Source organism: Hyperolius riggenbachi, chromosome 4 (assembly GCF_040937935.1).
Source record: "Hyperolius riggenbachi isolate aHypRig1 chromosome 4, aHypRig1.pri, whole genome shotgun sequence".
In the NCBI taxonomy this organism is placed as follows: domain Eukaryota; kingdom Metazoa; phylum Chordata; class Amphibia; order Anura; family Hyperoliidae; genus Hyperolius; species Hyperolius riggenbachi.
In genome coordinates, this window is record NC_090649.1 from 439,126,957 (window position 1) to 439,152,819 (window position 25,863).

The window sequence follows — 25,863 nt, forward strand, 5'->3', positions numbered from 1 at the left end:
GTCCCTAGTATGCAGGCTATTGACGTGTCTATTAAGTACTTGCCCCTGAACTGTTGCACAAGAGTTCAAGTCTTTGTGCATGTGTACAAGGCTTTACGCTGGGCCTGAAAATGATCTTCCCAGCACAGCTGCTATGTCAGACAGGAGTTTGTTTACACTAGACTCCCACCTTGGGACATCAGACAGCGCTGTCTACTGCACAGGCTCTGGAGAGAGAATTCTTATTGAACAAAGCTATGTGTGCAATCATGTTTATAAGGGGACCTTAGCAGTAGCAGTAGCTTGTGTTTACAACACAGTTCTGGTACATTAACTGAACTAACCGATATCATTAGACTGACACTTATTAAATGCATCATGGAGTTCTCCTTTCACCTCTTCACACCTGCTAAAAGATTTTTGGCATTATTATAAGCTGAATTCCAGAGAAGTTGTTCGTTTTAAACTCCCTATTCCACTCTGCGCCTATTAACCATTGCTTAAAAAAATATTTTGATAATGTGCCACAATACATCCATGCTGCAGATAGCCACTCCCCCTCTCACCAGGCTGCTAATCAATGCTGAAGGCAGCACCCTAGCAATGCCCACCAAAGACACAGCCCGAGTATAGCATGCTCTATAGCCTACAAGGATTGGTGGGCGTGTCCCAGACTGCCAGGCCTCAGATCAGGAGCTGAGAAGGCACCGACAGTCCAGAAAACTGACAAATGGAGATGCAGAATTCTTCAGCAGGAAACAACAGCCATAATGAGGTGTGGCAGGAAATACCCAGCGCTGTTCTATTATTTTTCTCTTTCCTGGAATTCAGCTGAAAGAAAGTACTTTTTGACACTAAAAATAGATCTGTTTTTTCCAATAAATAAAAGGAATACAAGTTCCAAAAGTTACATCACACATAATATGAATATATTACTTTATTCTGATTAGATAGTCTCTATATATTTATATTAACTTTCTTTTTTTCCTGTTTAATATACTCTAAAGTGCAAACAGTTTACTATAATACATTTCTATAGACATGTCTATATGTGAATGCAGACCACTATCTCTGAGCCTTGGGATGGGTGAGTGCTGCTGGGTTATGTATCCTATCAGCGAGCACAGAGGACTGATATGAACTGGTAGATCAGGCTACAGCTATGGGGCGCACAATCCTGCTCTGTACAGATGAGGACACATATGAAGACACACAGCAGGTCTACATAGGTATGGGGAATATGCTTGGAAGACAACCGTGCTACAGTTCTCATTTCAGTCATTGATAATCCAACGCTTTAAAGAGAACCCGAGGTGTGTTTAAAGAATGTTATCTGCATACAGAGGCTGGATCTGCCTATACAGCCCAGCCTCTGTTGCTATCCCAAACCCCCCTAAGGTCCCCCTGCACTCTGCAATCCCTCATAAATCACAGCCGTGCTCTGAGGCTGTGTTTACATCTGTAGTGTCAATCTCAGCTGCTCCCCCGCCTTCTGCATAGCTCTGGTCCCTGCCCCCGTCCCTTCCCTCCAATCAGCAGGGAGGGAAAGGATGCAGGCGGGGACTGGAGTTCTGCAGGAGGCGGGGAGAGCAGCAGACTGACACTATAGAGATAAACACAGCCAGCTCTGACAAGCTGTTTGTCAGCAGCGTGGCTGTTATTTATGAGGGATTGCAGAGTGCAGGGGGACCTTAGGGAGGTTTGGGATAGCAACAGAGGCTGGGCTGTATAGGCAGATCCAGCCTCTGTATGCAGATAATATTCTTCAAACCCACCTCGGGTTCTCTTTAAGGCCTCCTCACCCACCCCTAAAGAATCTTTAAGCCACTAGAGACCTTTAGCATGAAACAGACTGTGATTTAACACTAGTTCCTCACACAATATACTGTATCTACTGTACCTACTATAGTATATATAGTGTTGCTTTCATTGGTCCAGTAAGGAGGAGGAGACAAGGGTTCTCCAGGTGTTGGAGGCCATCACATCTGAAATATGGTAAATCGGTCATGAATTCCTGGTGATGGGGCAGCACTTTGTCTACACATGATACCAGCTCTGTACCAAGATGGCACCCTCCGTGGACAGGCTACAGAAACTAGACCAATGTTTCTCTTCATTACTGCATCTACTCCCTTATGAAGCTTGGTATTTGCCAAGTCCCCCATTTCATGAACAATATCATGTCTACAGCCTACAAAACGTCACCATCTAGTGGCCAAAGAAAGCAGTGTCAGAAAAAGTAAACTAAGACGTCTGCTGTAACTCCGTAAGCCTGGGGTGCCTACAATAGGTAGATACAGGAGATTGGCTTTGAGATGAAGGCTAGAGAGTTGATTTTACAAAGTGGCCTAATCTTAAATAGTTAATCCTGTAACCAGTTCAACAGTAAAGGGTAAAGCAAAAGTTACTAAGTTATTAAAAACATATTTTTGCTTGACCTTTATCCCCTAATTATGAGAAGCTATATTACCAAATTCACACAATTCTCTGCTATTAGCCACACACTAGCAAAAGACACTGAACACACTTGGGGTGGGGAATAAACATCCACTTTTACAGCCTCTACTTTGTATAATTTTTTGCCCTGTGGAGTTTAATAATGACCAGGTGACCATTCACACAGCAAATTACATATATGATGACTGTGAGTGACGAAACTCCACCCACTGTAAAGCCGCTATTGTTGAGGATGTGAATAGCACCATCGCCGTCCGCTGTGGCACGAGGCTGGCCAATAACCAAGAGCTCCTTGCCGCATGCTACGGCACTAGGCTGGCCAATAACAAAGAGATCAAGGCACTTAATGAGTCAAAACAAAAAGCAACTGGAAAACCAAAAAGTACAAGTGCTTCAAACATGGCTTATGTAAAATAGAAAATGCAAAAATAGCATGATAATTCTCGTTAGTTTACAAAATGTGCAATTTCCACGAAGGATGCAGCTTCTGCTGTTTCGTTCCATAAAATAAATCCACATCTCAAATATCAATGGCCAAAGTGTAAACTTTTTGATATCTCTAGAAAATCAAAAATATATTAACAAAAGGCTAAAGAGAACATGTTTGGTTGATGGCATGTACGGTTCGATGGAATAACTTTCCAAGTATTCTTGGTTAAAAAAGAAACCTAATAAAAAATAGATAATTTAAATTCAGCTCAAACAAGATCACAGTCTTATGTTGTTCTGTTACAGTAGTACACCAGAATACATGCAGCATTGTACAAGGACGTGTGCAGCAGATGACAAGGGGACCAGCGTTTTCTGCCTCACAGACATCTCCAGACAAAAACACTGCAAGAAAAATACAAAGACAACGATGATAATGTAGAAAAGGCAGCCAACCACATTTCTCCATTTACCAGACTGGATAACTAGATGAATGTTCTGCATAACTCTTTACCTAATTCAACACTACTCAATATCCAGCCGATTCGATAACTGGATCAAACCTGTTGGGGCAAAAGTTTCCCAATCGAAACATTGGTCGAGAGACCGTCGCTAGCATTGTTCAATTTTGCAACAACGTCCTGTGTACGCTGCATACTGTCCACCGGCACACCTTTTCCTGCCGGGCGCTCCTTCCTGTCTCTTCTCTCCCGAGCACCTGTGTTCCATCACAAACCCTGGAGGCCAAACACGCAGTCCTCTAGTGGTCACGTAAAGTACGTGCCATGGTGCTCCTAGTGTTTAATCTCCAGCATTTGTTATGGGACACAGGCAACCCAGGATAGAAGAGACAGGAAGAGAGATGACAAGTAGGGACACCCTGCAAAGCCCATGGAAGGGGGGGGGGGGGGCGTTTTCTACTCGGATGTTGGGGGTTGGTAAGGATCCATTGTGCCAGATCTTTAACGACCCCCGACGTCTGAGCAGAACCGATCGTACTATTATTTGCGCTCCATCCATCCACAGTAATGCGTTCCTTTGTGTGCTGATTGTGGTCCCTCCGCCCCGCTCCATTACAACAGAAATGTTGTGACAATAGCCATGCCTCCCCTTCAATTTATGGCAAGAGAGGGGTGAGTGGTGTAGACTCCATATGCCATTCTATAAATGAAAGTGAGAGGCTGGTCCATTGAAATCATGCGCTATCCTCCAAATGCTGAAGGACACCTAGATGGAAGCCACAGGACAGCATCGCGGGATTTAGGGGGAGGGGGCCCACCTTAGATAAGGTTGGTGGGAGGAGATGTGAAAAGAAATAAATGTAGATAGGCTAACATGCTGACCTATATCTTAACAATAATCACCTGTACTATGGCTTCATGAGAATAGCACTAAATAACAATGACATAATGAATGAATTGTATGCAGAATGTCTCTATTACCTGCAGTCATCCCCTCCAGTGCTTATGACATATTTGTCATCATGCGAGAAGCGCACGTTAGTCACATGTGCGGAATGACCAAAGTAACGCTTATGTTTGGCCTACAAGGAAAACACAGTCACAGGTTAGACCTCAACTCATTTTCAGATCATCCCCACATTCAGCATGTTACCAACATATACAGCAAATAAAGTTTAAGGCTATGTTAAAGCTTCCATAATGCTAAGCATAGGCTGCTGCTACTCCACCACCGCTCCCCAATGACTACATAACTGCTACTACCCCACCACCATTCCCAATTACTACTTACAGTAGCTGCTAATTCTACTCCACCACCATTCATTCCCCATTGGCTACATAGTTGCTGCTACTGCTACTATTCATCCTCACCATTCCCCAATGACTACATACTGTAACTGCTACTACTCCACTACCATTCCCCAAATGGCTTCATAGCGGCTGATACTCTACCACCATTCCCCAATGACTACTACTACTCCACCACCATTCCCCAGTGACTACATAGCTGCTGCTACTACTCCACCACCATTCCCCAGTGACTACATAGCTGCTGCTGCTTCTACTACTACTCTTCACCATTACCCAAAGGCTACATAGCTGCTTCTACTCCATCATCATTCCCCAATGGCTACATTGCTGCTGCTTCTACTGCTCCACCCCCATTCCCCAATGGCTACATAGCTGCTGCTGCTACTATTACTCCACCCCCATTCCCCAATGACTACTACTACTCCTCCACCATTCCTCAATGACTACATAACTGCTACTACTCCACCACCGTTCCCCAGTGACTACATAACTGCTACTACTCCACCACCATTCCCCAATGGCCACATGGCTGCTACTACTCCACCACCATTCCCCAATGACTACATAACTGCTACTACTCCACCACCATTCCTCAAATGACTACATAACTGCTACTACTCCACCACCATTCCCCAATGACTACATAACTGCTACTACTCCACCACCGTTCCCCAGTGACTACATAACTGCTACTACTCCACCACCATTCCCCAATGGCCACATGGCTGCTACTACTCCACCACCATTCCCCAATGACTACATAACTGCTACTACTCCACCACCATTCCCCAATGACTACATAACTGCTACTACTCCACCACCATTCCCCAAATGACTACATAACTGCTACTACTCAACCACCATTCCCCAGTGACTACATAACTGCTACTACTCCACCACCGTTCCCCAGTGACTACATAACTGCTACTACTCCACCACCATTCCCCAATGACTACATAACTGCTACTACTCCACCACCGTTCCCCAGTGACTACATAACTGCTATTACTCCACCACCATTCCCCAATGACTACATAACTGCTACTACTCCACCACCATTCCCCAATGACTACATAACTGCTACTACTCCACCATCATTCCCCAATGGCCACATAGCTGCTACTACTCCACCACCATTCCCCAATGACTACATAACTGCTACTACTCCACCACCATTCCCCAATGGCCACATAGCTGCTACTACTCCACCACCATTCCCCAATGACTACATAACTGCTACTACTCCACCACCGTTCCCCAATGGCCACATAGCTGCTACTACTCCACCACCATTCCCCAATGGCTACACAGCTGCTACTACTCCACCACCATTCCCCAATGACTACATAACTGCTACTACTCCACCACCATTCCCCAATGGCCACATAGCTGCTACTACTCCACCACCATTCCCCAATGACTACATAACTGCTACTACTCCACCACCATTCCCCAATGGCCACATAGCTGCTACTACTCCACCACCATTCCCCAATGGCTACACAGCTGCTACTACTCCACCACCATTCCCCAATGACTACATAACTGCTACTACTCCACCACCATTCCCCAATGGCTACATAGCTGCTACTACTCCACCACCATTCCCCAATGACTACATAACTGCTACTACTCCACCATAATTCCCCAATGGCTACACAGCTGCTACTACTCCACCACCATTCCCCAATGGCTACATAGCTGCTACTACTCCACCACCATTCCCCAATGGCTACATAGCTGCTACTACTCCACCACCATTCCCCAATGGCTACACAGCTGCTACTACTCCACCACCATTCCCCAATGGCCACATAACTGCTACTACTCCACCATCATTCCCCAATGGCTACATAGCTGCTACTACTCCACCACCATTCCCCAATGGCCACATAGCTGCTACTACTCCACCACCATTCCCCAATGGCTACACAGCTGCTACTACTCCACCACCATTCCCCAATGGCCACATAGCTGCTACTACTCCACCACCATTCCCCAATGGCTACATAACTGCTACTACTCCACCACCATTCCCCAATGATTACATAACTGCTACTACTCCACCACCATTCCCCCAATAGCTAAATGGCTACTACAAAATATTCCATGATTACTGCTGCCAGATATGTTGTAAATAGGGCATTGTAAACAGTAGTGGATATATGGGGAGTTTAGCCAAATAGATATATATATTGCGCAAGAGAATGCATTTTTCCAATCTGGGTTTGTTTGTTTTTTCAGTCTCAAATATGATGCTTTTAGCTTGTATGGGGAAAATACAGGAATGATGAACAGAGAAGGTTTATAATAAAGCCATTCTATGAGCAGTATTTACTTACAAACTTTTCAGTGCAAGGAAAATCAAAAAGTTTAACAAGGCCGAAGTCATCTCCTGTGACGACATTGAGGCCGGCGTTGGACACACAGGCGCAGTTGACATCGGCTTTATCTGCGTTCCGTGGCCAAATGCCAATGACTTCATCTCCCAGGATGCTGCCAAAACAAAGGGGGAACTGTGAGAGGCATCAGGACAGAGACATATTAAGGTGAAAGGCCCTAAGCATGTAACAAAATTGGGCCCACTATTGACCTAGATTTGTGGTAAGACTTGGTGGGGGTTAGCATGAACCAGGCCCATAGACTCTCCCCAGGCCCTATGCACATACCTAAGTTGATTTTTGGATGATCCAGCTCTGGATCAGGAACCAGGAAACAAACAAAAGACCCCCAAGCGTCACTGACTGTAGTAAGTAAAAACACCAGGTTGACAAAATTATGACTATTACTCAAACATAGGCTGAAATATGGGCAACTACCAATAAGACCAGATGAGGAACTTGACAAGTGCCCATTCGGGTATGTAGGAATCTTTGTAGGTAAGGGGTTGCAGTCCAGGGGAAAAAAAAAAAATCGACCTCCTCCCGTGCCTGTATACCTGTCAATGTCTGCAATAAAACTACTAGTAGAGAACGTTACACTGTCAGCACCACCGAGCTTAAAAGACCATGAAAAATGTAAAATACATACATATAAAATATACATTTCTCCCAGAGTAAAATACACTATAAATTACTTTTTTTCCTATGTTGTTGTCACAGTAAGTAGTTAAAGGCTGACAGATCTGTCAGATTTTGGAATAGTCCATTTTCTCATGGGAGATTCTCAGTATCTCCTTTATTATTTACAAAAGCACTCCCTGGAAAGGATCTATACAGAGATGTCGGCCAGCCTGCCACTCATTTGCACACTATTTTGGCAACTGGACTGAGAAACTGCAGGTCAGTAAGTGGTTTTGTAAATAAAGAATTAAGAATCGCAAAAATCAGACGTGTGTATGGGCCTTTACTCCAGCTTCTGAGGCGGCAACATTTTTATTTAGCCATGTTTCGCATTTTCTAAGCATAGGTGTTGGGTTACCTTGTCCAGGTGGCCCAGGTGATCTTCTCTATAAGAGCTGCGTCTATTATTTGCTTTCCTGATGGCACTTCGTGGACTTGGCGTTTGTAAGCACCTGTTGCTACCTGAAAATAAAAACAAGTCTATGGAAGACATGGAATGCTGGAATGTTGCACCCTCTATTCAGGAGTAGCTTTGGACTCCTGTTCACCTGCTCCAGTCCACACCTTCTCAGCAGTAATGAAAAAAGCCACACCTATAGAGCGAATGCACCCAATCACTGGGAAGGGTTTCTTTTCCTTACTGGACTTGCGTTCATCTTGAATGTCCAGCTTTGTAAAGGGAACCTGTCATCACTTTTCTGTAAGGCTCCAATCAAGACAGGTGGCATTGGAGCAGAACCGGTCTGGAAGCTCAGGATGTTCTGTGCACAGACTTAGTATGGTTCCCCTATTTCAACTTTTGTGTGTCTTCTTCCATAATACAACAAGGTTTCATTTTTGTGGGTGTTTTTTTTTTTTACTTACAACTGATGTTAAAAACATTAAAGCGGTCTAACACCCAGCATTTCAACTTTGCTTTAATAGATTGCTTACAGCTTAAAAACTATTATGCCAGAATTTTTTTAAAGCAGAAATTCACTGAATAGTTAAAACTCAGCATTTTAGGCCCCGTTCACACTTGCGTTTTGGCAAGTAAACGGACCGGATCCTGATCGGATCAGGACCTGATCCTGATCAGAACCGTACGGTTCTGATCCGGATCCGATCCGGTCCGTTTGTATCAGGCATGCATCAGGCTGCCATCCGGATCCGTGGGCAAAAAATAGTGAAATTTAAATTAAAAAATGTTGGGGTCAGCAGAAGGTGCACCTGGTGCACCTGTAGAATCAGGTTCCTGTAGGCCTCACCTCCACCTCCGACATTCTGCCAAACAGCTCCAGAACGTCTGTCACTGCTGCTCCACTCCAGACATGCTTGGCCCATGTGTCCCCATCCGAAATGGCCGCTTGGATACGCATAGGAAGTGGGGTAGAACCTCAGGTTTTTGTAGGCAGTGTGTTCTGTGCCTTCCGTTTCCCATTGGTTTCTGTGTTCCGGATGGTGCTGTCAGGCTCAGGTCCGGCTCCGGTCCGGGTGCGTGGGCCGGAGATCCGGACCCAAAAAAATAGCGCATGTTGGAAAAGTGTCCGGAGTCCGGATCCAGTCCGGCTCCGTACTGTACGGAACGGACACGTGTGAATGTCCGCATAGACTTTGCATTGCTATGCGGAACGTACGTTCCGTTTGTACAGTATACGGTCCGGATCAGATCAGGAAAATCCGGACAGGGAACGCTAATGTGAACCGGGCCTTAGTGTAGTATTCAGCTAGAATTCAGCTTCTGAGCTGAGCTTTAGATACAAATGTATCATATTTGGAATGTAAATAAACAAAAGTCTCTCAGAGAGCACAGAGGACTTCCCAGACAGGCTTTTCAGAGGTTTATTTACATTCCAAACATGATACATTTGTATCTAAAGCTCAGCTCTGACATGGAATTCTAGTTGAATACAACACTAAAATGCTGAGTTTTAACTATTCAGTGAATTTGTGCTTAAAAAAAATTCTGGCATAATAGTTTTTAAGCTGTAAGCAATCTATTAAAGCAAAGTTGAAATGCTGGGTGTTAGACCACTTTAAGAGCAATAAAGCTAGTTGTATTTGTGTAATAAACAATAATGCACATGGACTGTCACAGAGCATCTGCCATACTCCCAGAGCTACAATGTTAAGGTGGCCATACACATTGATTTCTCCACTCATGTAACCATGGCTAAGAAGCTAGTGCTCCCTCCTTGTCTTCGGCAGCATAAAGTGCACTACCTGTGACTGCCCCGGTCACACACATCAAAGGAGAACCCTGCATGAGATGACTGATACAATTTCAATGCCCGATAACAACCTGTTTCCTGGCACAACATCCTCACCTGAATATATTTGCTGTCGGCAGAAAAGTCCATCTGGATGACAAAGCTGGCAATGTCTTTACAGTAGCCAATCCTGTTCAGTGATGAGCCTAGTGTGATATCATAGAAATCTACCGTATTCTCTGCAGAGCCCACCGCCAAGTATTTGCTGTCGGGACTGAACCTGAAACGTGAGGAAAGACATTGTGAAAATATACCAGGCTGCTGAGTTTGAGACAATATAGTCAAAGTGGGATAAAACTTTGACATAACATTCAATAAAACTGTGTTTTCCTTCTTTTTATTACCCATACAGTTATCATATTTGTTTTTGTACGCAAGTAATCTTGTCTGTTTACAAATTCCCAAAGTACAGTTTATCTGCTCTGAAAGCTGCCATTGCATTTTACTGCATAGCTGCTGTATTCATATACTAAAATCTATCTAGTGATCACTTCTCAGCTGCACACATACTAGTTTCAGCACTTTGCTAATATTTACTAAATGTAACTGACAAAGGAAAGTAAACAAAAGATGATGTTATCACCTCTTTTGGATGTCGCCAGAAGCTGCCCACTGAAGCACGGAGCTTTCCACTGAAGAACAGAGTGCTGTGTTTAACTCAACGTTAAATGTGTGTTATCAAGGAAGCAGTACTCCAGCGGCTTGATTCACAAAAGGGTGCTAACTTAGCACGCCTAAAAGCCCCTTAGCACGCCTAAAGCCCTTTAGGACGCGCAAAGTTTCCAGCGGTAATTTAGCGTGCACAAAGGTTAGCGCTGCGTGCAAAATAAAAGCTTTATTTGGGAGCGCTCTCTGCTTAGCACCGTAGTTAGCATGCCCAAAGCTTTTAGGCGTGCTGAGTTAGCACCCTTTTGTATGCTACAACTCCTGCAGGAATGTCAGGGAGGTAGCCTTAGATCCTGCACAATCTGGTAGGCGAGTGCAGTTTGCAACGCTTTGCCATTTTAATTAGACGAGAGTCAGTTTAAATTTAAATGAGTCATTAGACTTGAGGCAGCCAGTATATAAGTCAGGAGAAACTGGTCAGAAGCACACACCTTTCACTCTCCTTGGATATGCATTATCACCCTTTTGTGAATCGAGCTCCAGGACTGACTTGTCTCTGGAATTGCCGGTGCCTGTGTCCGGATTGCTCACATGATCCTCCACTGCGTCAAACATACAATAAGAGGCGGCTCGCTACTGGCTGCAAAAGTGCCTATATTAGAGACCAGAAAGCATTACATGTTACGGATTCACAGATCCTTCATCAGGATGAAGGATCTGTGAATCCGTAACATGTATTGCGTTCTGTTCTCTAATATAAGCACTTTTGCAGCCAGTAGTGTGCCGTCTCTTATTGTATGTTTGATGATGTGTTTAACTGTTTGAAAGCTGTTCAGCTATAAAAAAAATTGTGGTAGTAGGTTTAAGGCTGTAAATAATCTTTTAGAGCTAGCAAGAAATGCTGAGTTTTATAGCACTTTAAAAGCAGAACACTTGAATCCCCACCTGATATCTTGGATGGCACCCTTGCGGTCTCTCTTCTTGCCCCACATCTTCAGAGAGTTGACCAGCAGGATGACAAACTCTCCGTTCCTCATGCCGATGGTGACCATTTCTCCATTGGGGCTGTAAGCAGCGCAGCAGGCAGCGTGGCCCAAACTCACTTTGTTCATAAGCTTCTGCGAGACACAAGAGATAAGACTCAACGGGCGTGACACAGAAAACTTTTCTCATGAATTATCTCACCTTAATTTTTACCCAAACTATACAGAGATATAATTCAGGGTATAAACAGATAAGGAGGTTACTGCTCCAATTGCACAACACACGTTACCTTCTCAGCAGGGGTGTAACTAGAGGGGAGCAGCATCTGCCATCGCAGGGGGCCCAGAGCTGTGGAGGATCCCATCTATTAACCTTCCCTTCCTCTGATACAGGAGACTATACTTCAGATCAGGTGTTTTTGTGGCTACACTTGTTATGGGTGTTAACGTGATCCTGAGCCGAAGCTCAGGATCAAAATGAGATACTTACCTGAAGAGAGGGCAGCCTCAGGATCCTATTGAGACTTCCCTCTGTGTTCCGATGTCCCCCGTCGCCGAGCGCGGTTCCCCTCCAGATCCAGGCCGTGCTCCTCATCTGTTCCAGCGTGGCTGTGCAGTAGCCACATGAACATTGCCATGCATGTGCAGCAGCACGGAGCTGCTCATACACAAGCGCCTCCGGCTTACTGCGCAAGTGGGCGGGCTCACGTGGCTACTGCATGGCCACGCTGCAGGAAGAGGAGCTGCGCGGCCCAAGGATGATTAGCGACAATGCCTTGTCGTTAATCTTCCAAGGGCTGTGCTCAGCGACGGGGGACATCAGAATACCAAGGGAAGCCTCAATAGGGTTCTGAGGCTTCCCTCTCTTTAGGTAAGTATCTAATTTTGAACACGAGCTTATGAGATGGGCCCCAAGGCATTGAAGGGCACCAAGGGCATGTAATGGGTGTAAACTTGGGGAGGGGGGCAATCAAAGTTTCTTGAGGGCCCCATGAATCGTAGTCAGGGCCGGTTCAAGTAACAATTGGGCCCTAGGGCAAAATTAGCCTGGGGGCCCCCCAACAGACACCCCCCCCCCCCCCCCGACCAAAAAGCATCATTAGAGGTCCTTTGTTGCAGCCAAACTTCCCTCCTGGGCCCCTGAGCTGGCTGCTGACCTTCCCCCAATCACCTCCCAACTTAACAGACTCTGCAGAGTCCCTGGGGAGCAACAGTTAAGATGGGGGAGGGACAACTTGGGGGCTCTGGGGCCCTGGGGCAATTGCCCATTTTTTCCTATGGTAGCTCCGCCCTGATCGTAGTTACGCCAATGCTTTTCAATGTAAGTAAGGGTAATATTTGCGTTTGCTACCTGCACACGGCAACTTCACTGACGGTTGGTGAACAAACCCCAAGGAACAGTACATCCAAAGTTAAACAGATAAAGGGAGAAAATGAATGAGATACATTTCGTGAATCAACACCAACGAGTGGTCATGAAAGCCACATCCAAGAGGCTCGTCTCATGAGTTTACCTTATCAGCCAGGTCCCATATCCTCGCTGTCCCATCATTGCTGGCGGTGATGAACATGTCTTTTGAAGGGTGTGCGGCCAGTCCCCAGATCTCACCCTCCACATGACCGTTAATAAGGATGTTAGAAGCTGCATTCTTTTCTCCAACTTCAATGATTTCTCCATCTTTGGTTCCCACCAGGACTTTGCCCTGTGAATGTAGGTCAAGGATTAGATGGATAATAACAGACTTGTGATGGTAAAGGTCGGGACGAGGAGAGGATGGGGACAGACAGTACCTTGCCTCTGCACACCGAGCGCACACAGTCCAGTAACTGGCCCGTCTCCAGCTGAAAGGCCCGACAACGCTTCATCTCCTGGTCCCACAGCTTCACTGCGCCCCCTTCCTTTGTCCTTTCATGGAAAAAAAAATACACTATCTAGAAGAAAGTTCCCAGATGCTAAGTCTGCAATTAACCTCTCTAGCGGTATTTTAAGGATTAAAAAGCACAAGTAGCATCGTAATACTTCCGCAACTTAATTGTGCTTTCATCATTGGGCAGCACGGTGGCGTAGTGGTTAGCTCTCTCGCCTTGCAGCGCTGGGTCCCTGGTTCGAATCCCAGCCAGGGCACCATCTGCAAAGAGTTTGTATGTTCTCTCCGTGTCTGCGTGGGTTTCCTCCGGGCACTCCGGTTTCCTCCCACATTCCAAAAACATACAGATAAGTTAATTGGCTCCCACTAAAATTAGCCCTAGACTATAGTACTTACACTACATAATACAGACATATGGCAATGGTAGGGATTAGATTGTGAGCTCCTTTGAGGGACAGTTAGTGACAAGATATATATATATACTCTGTACAGCGCTGCGTAATATGTCGGCGCTATATAAATACTTAATAATAATAATAATCATTATAGCTAGCTTGTCGACTGCGAAGTAAATGGAGACCAGGCCAGTATAAATAAAATATAAATTATTCTTTGTTATACTTTCAATACCATCTACAGGGCCAGTTATACTAATCACTGCTATACCATCTACAGGGCCAGTAATACTGAGCAGTGCTATACCATCTACAGGGCCAGTAATACTGAGCAGTGCTATACCACCTACAGGGCCAGTAATACTGAGCAGTGCTATACCACCTACAGGGCCAGTAATACTATGCACTGCTATACCATCTACAGGGCCAGTAATACTGAGCAGTGCTATACCACCTACAGGGCCAGTAATACTGAGCACTGCTATACCATCTACAGGGCCAGTAATACTGAGCAGTGCTATACCATCTACAGGGCCAGTAATACTGAGCAGTGCTATACCACCTACAGGGCCAGTAATACTGAGCACTGCTATACCATCTACAGGGCCAGTAATACTGAGCAGTGCTATACCATCTACAGGGCCAGTAATACTGAGCAGTGCTATACCACCTACAGGGCCAGTAATACTGAGCACTGCTATACCATCTACAGGGCCAGTAATACTGTGCACTGCTATACCATCTACAGGGTCAGTAATACTGAGCATTGCTATACCATCTACAGGGCCAGTAATACTGAGCACTGCTATACCATCTACAGAGCCAGTAATACTGTGTACTGCTATACCATCTACAGGGTCAGTAATACTGAGCACTGCTATACCATCTACATGGCCAGTAATACTGTGTACTGCTATACCATCTACAGGGCCAGTAATACTGTGCACTGCTATACCATCTACAGGGCCAGCAATACTGAGCACTGCTATACCATCTACAGAGCCAGTAATACTGTGTACTGCTATACCATCTACAGGGTCAGTAATACTGAGCACTGCTATACCATCTACAGGGCCAGTAATACTGAGCACTGCTATACCATCTACAGGGCCAGTAATACTGAGCACTGCTATACCATCTACAGGGCCAGTAATACTGTGCACTGCTATACCATCTACAGGGCCAGTAATACTGAGCACTGCTATACCATCTACAGGGCCAGTAATACTGAGCACTGCTATACCATCTACAGGGCCAGTAATACTGTGCACTGCTATACCATCTACAGGGCCAGTAATACTGAGCACTGCTATACCATCTACAGGGCCAGTAATACTGAGCACTGCTATACCATCTACAGGGCCAGTAATACTGAGCAGTGCTATACCATCTACAGGGCCAGTAATACTGAGCACTGCTATACCATCTACAGGGTCAGTAATACTGTGCACTGCTATACCATCTACAGGGCCAGTAATACTGAGCACTGCTATACCATCTACAGGGCCAGTAATACTCTGCACTGCTATACCATCTACAGGGCCAGTAATACTGTGCACTGCTATACCATCTACAGGGCCAGTAATACTGTGCACTGCTATACCATCTACAGGGCCAGTAATACTGTGCACTGCTATACCATCTACAGGGCCAGTAATACTCTGCACTGCTATACCATCTACAGGGCCAGTAATACTGTGCACTGCTATACCATCTACAGGGCCAGTAATACTGAGCACTGCTATACCATCTACAGGGCCAGTAATACTGTGCACTGCTATACCATCTACAGGGCCAGTAATACTCTGCACTGCTATACCATCTACAGGGCCAGTAATACTGTGCACTGCTATATCATCTACAGGGCCAGTAATACTGTGCACTGCTATACCATCTACAGGGCCAGTAATACTGAGCACTACTATACCATCTACAGGGCCAGTAATACTGAGCACTGCTATACTATCTACATGGCCAGTAATACTGAGCACGGCTATACCATCTACAGGGCCAGTAATACTGTGCACTGCTATACCATCTACAGGGCCAGTAATACTGAGCACTGCTATACCATCTACATGGCCAGTAATACTGTGCACTGCTATACCATCTACAGGGCCAGTAATAGTAAGCACTGCTATACCATCTACAGGGCCAGTAATACTGAGCGCACTGCTATACCATCTACAGGGCCAGTAATACTGAGCACTGCTATAACATCTACAGGGCCAGTAATACTGAGCACTGCTATACCATCTACAGGGCCAGTAATACTGTGCACTGCTATACCATCTACAGGGCCAGTAATACTGAGCACTGCTATACCATCTACAGGGCCAGTAATACTGAGCAGTGCTATACCATCTACAGGGCCAGTAATACTGTGCACTGCTATACCATCTACAGGGCCAGTAATACTGAGCACTGCTATACCATCTACGGGGCCAGTAATACTGTGCACTGCTATACCATCTACAGGGCCAGTAATACTGTGCACTGCTATACCATCTACAGGGCCAGTAATACTGAGCACTGCTATACCATCTACAGGGTTAGTAATACTGAGCACTGTTATACCATCTACAGGGCCAGTAATAATCTGCACTGCTATACCATCTACAGGGCCAGTAATACTGTGCACTGCTATACCATCTACAGGGCCAGTAATACTGTGCACTGCTATACCATCTACAGGGCCAGTAATACTGTGCACTGCTATACCATCTACAGGGCCAGTAATACTGTGCACTGCTATACCATCTACAGGGCCAGTAATACTGTGCACTGCTATACCATCTACAGGGCCAGTAATACTGAGCACTGCTATACCATCTACAGGGCCAGTAATACTGTGCACTGCTATACCATCTACAGGGCCAGTAATACTGTGCACTGCTATACCATCTACAGGGCCAGTAATACTGTGCACTGCTATACCATCTACAGGGCCAGTAATACTGTGCACTGCTATACCATCTACAGGGCCAGTAATACTGTGCACTGCTATACCATCTACAGGGCCAGCAATACTGAGCACTGCTATACCATCTACAGGGCCAGTAATACTCTGCACTGCTATACCATCTACAGGGCCAGTAATACTGTGCACTGCTATATCATCTACAGGGCCAGTAATACTGTGCACTGCTATACCATCTACAGGGCCAGTAATACTGAGCACTACTATACCATCTACAGGGCCAGTAATACTATGCACTGCTATACCATCTACATGGCCAGTAATACTATGCACTGCTATACCATCTACAGGGCCAGTAATACTGAGCACTGCTATACCATCTACAGGGCCAGTAATACTGAGCACTGCTATACCATCTACAGGGCCATTTATACTGAGCACTGCTATACCATCTACAGGGCCAGTAATACTGCGCACTGCTAAACCATCTACAGGGCCAGTAATACTGAGCACTGCTATACCATCTACAGGGCCAGTAATACTGTGCACTGCTATACCATCTACAGGGCCAGTAATACTGTGCACTGCTATACCATCTACAGGGCCAGTAATACTGTGCACTGCTATACCATCTACAGGGCCAGCAATACTGAGCACTGCTATACCATCTACAGGGTTAGTAATACTGAGCACTGTTATACCATCTACAGGGCCAGTAATAATCTGCACTGCTATACCATCTACAGGGCCAGTAATACTGAGCACTGCTATACCATCTACAGGGTTAGTAATACTGAGCACTGTTATACCATCTACAGGGCCAGTAATAATCTGCACTGCTATACCATCTACAGGGCCAGTAATACTGAGCACTGCTATACCATCTACAGGGTTAGTAATACTGAGCACTGCTATACCATCTACAGGGCCAGTAATACTGTGCACTGCTATACCATCTACAGGGCCAGTAATACTGAGCACTGCTATACCATCTACAGGGTTAGTAATACTGAGCACTGCTATACCATCTACAGGGCCAGTAATACTGTGCACTGCTATACCATCTACAGGGCCAGTAATACTGTGCACTGCTATACCATCTACAGGGCCAGTAATACTGTGCACTGCTATACCATCTACAGGGCCAGTAATACTGTGCACTGCTATACCATCTACAGGGCCAGCAATACTGAGCACTGCTATACCATCTACAGGGTTAGTAATACTGAGCACTGTTATACCATCTACAGGGCCAGTAATAATCTGCACTGCTATACCATCTACAGGGCCAGTAATACTGAGCACTGCGATACCATCTACAGGGTTAGTAATACTGAGCACTGTTATACCATCTACAGGGCCAGTAATAATCTGCACTGCTATACCATCTACAGGGCCAGTAATACTGAGCACTGCTATACCATCTACAGGGTTAGTAATACTGAGCACTGCTATACCATCTACAGGGCCAGTAATACTGTGCACTGCTATACCATCTACAGGGCCAGTAATACTGAGCACTGCTATACCATCTACAGGGTTAGTAATACTGAGCACTGCTATACCATCTACAGGGCCAGTAATACTGAGCACTGCTATACCATCTACAGGGCCAGTAATACTGTGCACTGCTATACCATCTACAGGGCCAGTAATACTGAGCACTGCTATACCATCTACGGGGCCAGTAATACTGTGCACTGCTATACCATCTACAGGGCCAGTAATACTGTGCACTGCTATACCATCTACAGGGCCAGTAATACTGTGCACTGCTATACCATCTACAGGGCCAGTAATACTGTGCACTGCTATACCATCTACAGGGCCAGTAATACTGTGCACTGCTATACCATCTACAGGGCCAGTAATACTGTGCACTGCTATACCATCTACAGGGCCAGTAATACTGAGCACTGCTATACCATCTACAGGGCCAGTAATACTGTGCACTGCTATACCATCTACAGGGCCAGTAATACTGTGCACTGCTATACCATCTACAGGGCCAGTAATACTGTGCACTGCTATACCATCTACAGGGCCAGTAATACTGTGCACTGCTATACCATCTACAGGGCCAGCAATACTGAGCACTGCTATACCATCTACAGGGCCAGTAATACTCTGCACTGCTATACCATCTACAGGGCCAGTAATACTGTGCACTGCTATATCATCTACAGGGCCAGTAATACTGTGCACTGCTATACCATCTACAGGGCCAGTAATACTGAGCACTACTATACCATCTACAGGGCCAGTAATACTATGCACTGCTATACCATCTACATGGCCAGTAATACTATGCACTGCTATACCATCTACAGGGCCAGTAATACTGAGCACTGCTATACCATCTACAGGGCCAGTAATACTGAGCACTGCTATACCATCTACAGGGCCATTTATACTGAGCACTGCTATACCATCTACAGGGCCAGTAATACTGCGCACTGCTATACCATCTACAGGGCCAGTAATACTGAGCACTGCTATACCATCTACAGGGCCAGTAATACTGTGCACTGCTATACCATCTACAGGGCCAGTAATACTGTGCACTGCTATACCATCTACAGGGCCAGTAATACTGAGCACTGCTATACTATCTACATGGCCAGTAATACTGAGCACGGCTATACCATCTACAGGGCCAGTAATACTGTGCACTGCTATACCATCTACAGGGCCAGCAATACTGAGCACTGCTATACCATCTACAGGGTTAGTAATACTGAGCACTGTTATACCATCTACAGGGCCAGTAATAATCTGCACTGCTATACCATCTACAGGGCCAGTAATACTGAGCACTGCTATACCATCTACAGGGTTAGTAATACTGAGCACTGTTATACCATCTACAGGGCCAGTAATAATCTGCACTGCTATACCATCTACAGGGCCAGTAATACTGAGCACTGCTATACCATCTACAGGGTTAGTAATACTGAGCACTGCTATACCATCTACAGGGCCAGTAATACTGTGCACTGCTATACCATCTACAGGGCCAGTAATACTGAGCACTGCTATACCATCTACAGGGTTAGTAATACTGAGCACTGCTATACCATCTACAGGGCCAGTAATACTGTGCACTGCTATACCATCTACAGGGCCAGTAATACTGTGCACTGCTATACCATCTACAGGGCCAGTAATACTGAGCACTGCTATACCATCTACAGGGTTAGTAATACTGAGCACTGTTATACCATCTACAGGGCCAGTAATAATCTGCACTGCTATACCATCTACAGGGCCAGTAATACTGAGCACTGCTATACCATCTACAGGGTTAGTAATACTGAGCACTGCTATACCATCTACAGGGCCAGTAATACTGTGCACTGCTATACCATCTACAGGGCCAGTAATACTGAGCACTGCTATACCATCTACAGGGCCAGTAATACTGTGCACTGCTATACCATCTACAGGGCCAGTAATACTGTGCACTGCTATACCATCTACAGGTCCAGTAATACTGAGCACTGCTATACCATCTACAGGGCCAGTAATACTGTGCACTGCTATATCATCTACAGGGCCAGTAATACTGTGCACTGCTATACCATCTACAGGGCCAGTAATACTGTGCACTGCTATACCATCTACAGGGCCAGTAATACTGAGCACTGCTATACCATCTACAGGGTTAGTAATACTGAGCACTGCTATACCATCTACAGGGCCAGTAATACTGTGCACTGCTATACCATCTACAGGGCCAGTAATACTGTGCACTGCTATACCATCTACAGGGCCAGTAATACTGAGCACTGCTATACCATCTACAGGGTTAGTAATACTGAGCACTGTTATACCATCTACAGGGCCAGTAATAATCTGCACTGCTATACCATCTACAGGGCCAGTAATACTGAGCACTGCTATACCATCTACAGGGTTAGTAATACTGAGCACTGCTATACCATCTACAGGGCCAGTAATACTGTGCACTGCTATACCATCTACAGGGCCAGTAATACTGAGCACTGCTATACCATCTACAGGGCCAGTAATACTGTGCACTGCTATACCATCTACAGGGCCAGTAATACTGTGCACTGCTATACCATCTACAGGTCCAGTAATACTGAGCACTGCTATACCATCTACAGGGCCAGTAATACTGTGCACTGCTATATCATCTACAGGGCCAGTAATACTGTGCACTGCTATACCATCTACAGGGCCAGTAATACTGAGCACTGCTATACCATCTACAGGGCCAGTAATACTGAGCACTGCTATACCATCTACAGGGTTAGTAATACTGAGCACTGCTATACCATCTACAGGGCCAGTAATACTGTGCACTGCTATACCATCTACAGGGCCAGTAATACTGTGCACTGCTATACCATCTACAGGGCCAGTAATACTGTGCACTGCTATACCATCTACAGGGCCAGTAATACTGTGCACTGCTATACCATCTACAGGGCCAGCAATACTGAGCACTGCTATACCATCTACAGGGTTAGTAATACTGAGCACTGTTATACCATCTACAGGGCCAGTAATAATCTGCACTGCTATACCATCTACAGGGCCAGTAATACTGAGCACTGCTATACCATCTACAGGGTTAGTAATACTGAGCACTGTTATACCATCTACAGGGCCAGTAATAATCTGCACTGCTATACCATCTACAGGGCCAGTAATACTGAGCACTGCTATACCATCTACAGGGTTAGTAATACTGAGCACTGCTATACCATCTACAGGGCCAGTAATACTGTGCACTGCTATACCATCTACAGGGCCAGTAATACTGAGCACTGCTATACCATCTACAGGGTTAGTAATACTGAGCACTGCTATACCATCTACAGGGCCAGTAATACTGAGCACTGCTATACCATCTACAGGGCCAGTAATACTGTGCACTGCTATACTATCTACAGGGCCAGTAATACTGAGCACTGCTATACCATCTACGGGGCCAGTAATACTGTGCACTGCTATACCATCTACAGGGCCAGTAATACTGTGCACTGCTATACCATCTACAGGGCCAGTAATACTGTGCACTGCTATACCATCTACAGGGCCAGTAATACTGTGCACTGCTATACCATCTACAGGGCCAGTAATACTGTGCACTGCTATACCATCTACAGGGCCAGTAATACTGTGCACTGCTATACCATCTACAGGGCCAGTAATACTGAGCACTGCTATACCATCTACAGGGCCAGTAATACTGTGCACTGCTATACCATCTACAGGGCCAGTAATACTGTGCACTGCTATACCATCTACAGGGCCAGTAATACTGTGCACTGCTATACCATCTACAGGGCCAGTAATACTGTGCACTGCTATACCATCTACAGGGCCAGCAATACTGAGCACTGCTATACCATCTACAGGGCCAGTAATACTCTGCACTGCTATACCATCTACAGGGCCAGTAATACTGTGCACTGCTATATCATCTACAGGGCCAGTAATACTGTGCACTGCTATACCATCTACAGGGCCAGTAATACTGAGCACTACTATACCATCTACAGGGCCAGTAATACTATGCACTGCTATACCATCTACATGGCCAGTAATACTATGCACTGCTATACCATCTACAGGGCCAGTAATACTGAGCACTGCTATACCATCTACAGGGCCAGTAATACTGAGCACTGCTACACCATCTACAGGGCCATTTATACTGAGCACTGCTATACCATCTACAGGGCCAGTAATACTGCGCACTGCTATACCATCTACAGGGCCAGTAATACTGAGCACTGCTATACCATCTACAGGGCCAGTAATACTGTGCACTGCTATACCATCTACAGGGCCAGTAATACTGTGCACTGCTATACCATCTACAGGGCCAGTAATACTGAGCACTGCTATACTATCTACATGGCCAGTAATACTGAGCACGGCTATACCATCTACAGGGCCAGTAATACTGTGCACTGCTATACCATCTACAGGGCCAGCAATACTGAGCACTGCTATACCATCTACAGGGTTAGTAATACTGAGCACTGTTATACCATCTACAGGGCCAGTAATAATCTGCACTGCTATACCATCTACAGGGCCAGTAATACTGAGCACTGCTATACCATCTACAGGGTTAGTAATACTGAGCACTGTTATACCATCTACAGGGCCAGTAATAATCTGCACTGCTATACCATCTACAGGGCCAGTAATACTGAGCACTGCTATACCATCTACAGGGTTAGTAATACTGAGCACTGCTATACCATCTACAGGGCCAGTAATACTGTGCACTGCTATACCATCTACAGGGCCAGTAATACTGAGCACTGCTATACCATCTACAGGGTTAGTAATACTGAGCACTGCTATACCATCTACAGGGCCAGTAATACTGTGCACTGCTATACCATCTACAGGGCCAGTAATACTGTGCACTGCTATACCATCTACAGGGCCAGTAATACTGAGCACTGCTATACCATCTACAGGGTTAGTAATACTGAGCACTGTTATACCATCTACAGGGCCAGTAATAATCTGCACTGCTATACCATCTACAGGGCCAGTAATACTGAGCACTGCTATACCATCTACAGGGTTAGTAATACTGAGCACTGCTATACCATCTACAGGGCCAGTAATACTGTGCACTGCTATACCATCTACAGGGCCAGTAATACTGAGCACTGCTATACCATCTACAGGGCCAGTAATACTGTGCACTGCTATACCATCTACAGGGCCAGTAATACTGTGCACTGCTATACCATCTACAGGTCCAGTAATACTGAGCACTGCTATACCATCTACAGGGCCAGTAATACTGTGCACTGCTATATCATCTACAGGGCCAGTAATACTGTGCACTGCTATACCATCTACAGGGCCAGTAATACTGTGCACTGCTATACCATCTACAGGGCCAGTAATACTGAGCACTGCTATACCATCTACAGGGTTAGTAATACTGAGCACTGCTATACCATCTACAGGGCCAGTAATACTGTGCACTGCTATACCATCTACAGGGCCAGTAATACTGTGCACTGCTATACCATCTACAGGGCCAGTAATACTGAGCACTGCTATACCATCTACAGGGTTAGTAATACTGAGCACTGTTATACCATCTACAGGGCCAGTAATAATCTGCACTGCTATACCATCTACAGGGCCAGTAATACTGAGCACTGCTATACCATCTACAGGGCCAGTAATACTGTGCACTGCTATACCATCTACAGGGCCAGCAATACTGAGCACTGCTATACCATCTACAGGGCCAGTAATACTGAGCACTGCTATACCATCTACAGGGCCAGCAATACTGTGTACTGCTATACCATCTACAGGGCCAGTAATACTGTGCACTGCTATACCATCTACAGGGCCAGCAATACTGAGCACTGCTATACCATCTACAGGGCCAGTAATACTGAGCACTGCTATACCATCTACAGGGCCAGTAATACTGTGTACTGCTATACCATCTACAAGGCCAGTAATACTGTGCACTGCTATACCATCTACAGGGCCAGTAATACTGAGCACTGCTATACCATCTACAGGGTCAGTAATACTGTGCACTGTTATACCATCTACAGGGCCAGTAATACTGTGCACTGCTATACCATCTACAGGGCCAGTAATACTGAGCACTGCTATACCATCTACAGGGCCAGTAATACTGTGCACTGCTATACCATCTACAGGGCCAGTAATACTCTGCACTGCTATACCATCTACAGGGTCAGTAATACTGAGCACTGCTATACCATCTACAGGGCCAGTAATACTGTGCACTGCTATACCATCTACAGGGCCAGTAATACTCTGCACTGCTATACCATCTACAGGGCCAGTAATACTGAGCACTGCTATACCATCTACAGGGTTAGTAATACTGAGCACTGCTATACCATCTACAGGGCTGGCTAGTGTAATGGTTAAGTGTTCTGCCTCTGACACAGGAGACTAGGGTTCGAATCTCGGCTCTGCTTGTTTGGTGAGCTGCACCTATTCAGCAGGAGACCTTAGGCAAGTCTCCCTAACACTGCTACTGCCTATAGGGTGCATCCTAGTGGCTGCAGCTCTGGCGCTTTGAGTCCGCCAGGAGAAAAGCGCGATATAAATGTTATTTGTCTTGTCCAAAACTGTGCACTGCTATACCGTCTACAGGGCCAGTAATACTGAATGTTAGAAGGTTACCAGAACTATTTGTTATTGAGGACAGGAGTCTAATCTCCTCCCATAACTCACATATGGGGCTCCATGTGGTTGCAACCACAGCAGTTTCAATGCTATACAAACACCTGAGACAGCTCAGTTACTGTGATCGCCAAGGCTGCAGTAGCCATACTTACGGCCTCTCCTTCCCTCCAGTTACAATCAGACCATCGCGTAGAGTTGTGTACATTGTGAAGACGGGGCCGCTGTGGGCTTTGGCTACCAACCGTATCAGAAAATGGTCTTTCCACACATAAACATCCCCATTGATGGCACCGGTGAAGGTTAGGCTGTTCTGTAATGACAAGACGCAAAGAAAGTCTAATTTATGTGTCTCCATTCTGGTATCTTAAGAGGCTTAAAGAACACCAGAGGTGACATGTGACATGATAAGATAGACATGTGTATGTACAATGCTAGCGATACAAATAACTAGGCTGTGTTACTTTTGTTCTTTTTCTGCCTGAAAGGGTTAACATTCAGGTACGCAAGTGACAGTTTCTCTGAAGACACGACCCAGACTATAGTGTAACCCTCACTAAGTAATTACAGCCATAAAGCTCTTTCCTTGCTGAGAAAAGCTTCTGAGAGAAAGGGATAGATAAAAAAAGGTCAACAGTTCAATATTTTAGCTTCTGGGACACTGAAAAACTGTACCAGCATATGAGACAATACAATATTTAACATTCTTTCCTTAGCTGATGCACAGAAAAAAAACTGCAGGATTCCAAAAAAAGGTCATTTTTATCTCTTCAGTTTATGTTCACCTCGGGTTTCCTTTAACAAAGGCATGGTTTACCGGTATATAAGCCCCCTCCCCAGGATAGCCCCATCCACAGTATATCCCCAGTATGAGGCATCCCCCTCACCAGTACAAATAGGCCAGTTGTGCCCTCAGTACTAGGCATCCCCCTCCCCATAGCCAGATGTGCCAT

General features: G+C 45.5%; 1 protein-coding gene across 2 annotated transcripts in view; it reads right to left on the minus strand.

The window, feature by feature from the left end:
- Positions 1–1,754: 1,754 nt before the first annotated feature.
- The window catches only part of EML6 (EMAP like 6), a 245,299-nt gene continuing 221,190 nt past the window's right edge, over positions 1,755–25,863 (minus strand). Inside the window, exons 33-41 of one of the 2 annotated variants that reach the window (XM_068232562.1) lie at positions 25,066–25,223; positions 13,329–13,443; positions 13,052–13,240; positions 11,500–11,669; positions 10,006–10,168; positions 8,058–8,161; positions 6,980–7,133; positions 4,308–4,408; positions 1,755–3,270 (exon numbers count right to left, since the gene is read on the minus strand). In XM_068232562.1, the coding sequence (XP_068088663.1) occupies positions 3,246–3,270; positions 4,308–4,408; positions 6,980–7,133; positions 8,058–8,161; positions 10,006–10,168; positions 11,500–11,669; positions 13,052–13,240; positions 13,329–13,443; positions 25,066–25,223 (1,179 nt within the window). In that variant the 3' untranslated portion in view covers positions 1,755–3,245. Of the gene's footprint in view, positions 3,271–4,307; positions 4,409–6,979; positions 7,134–8,057; positions 8,162–10,005; positions 10,169–11,499; positions 11,673–13,051; positions 13,241–13,328; positions 13,444–25,065; positions 25,224–25,863 lie in introns of both variants that reach the window. The other variant, XM_068232561.1, reaches the window with a different exon arrangement.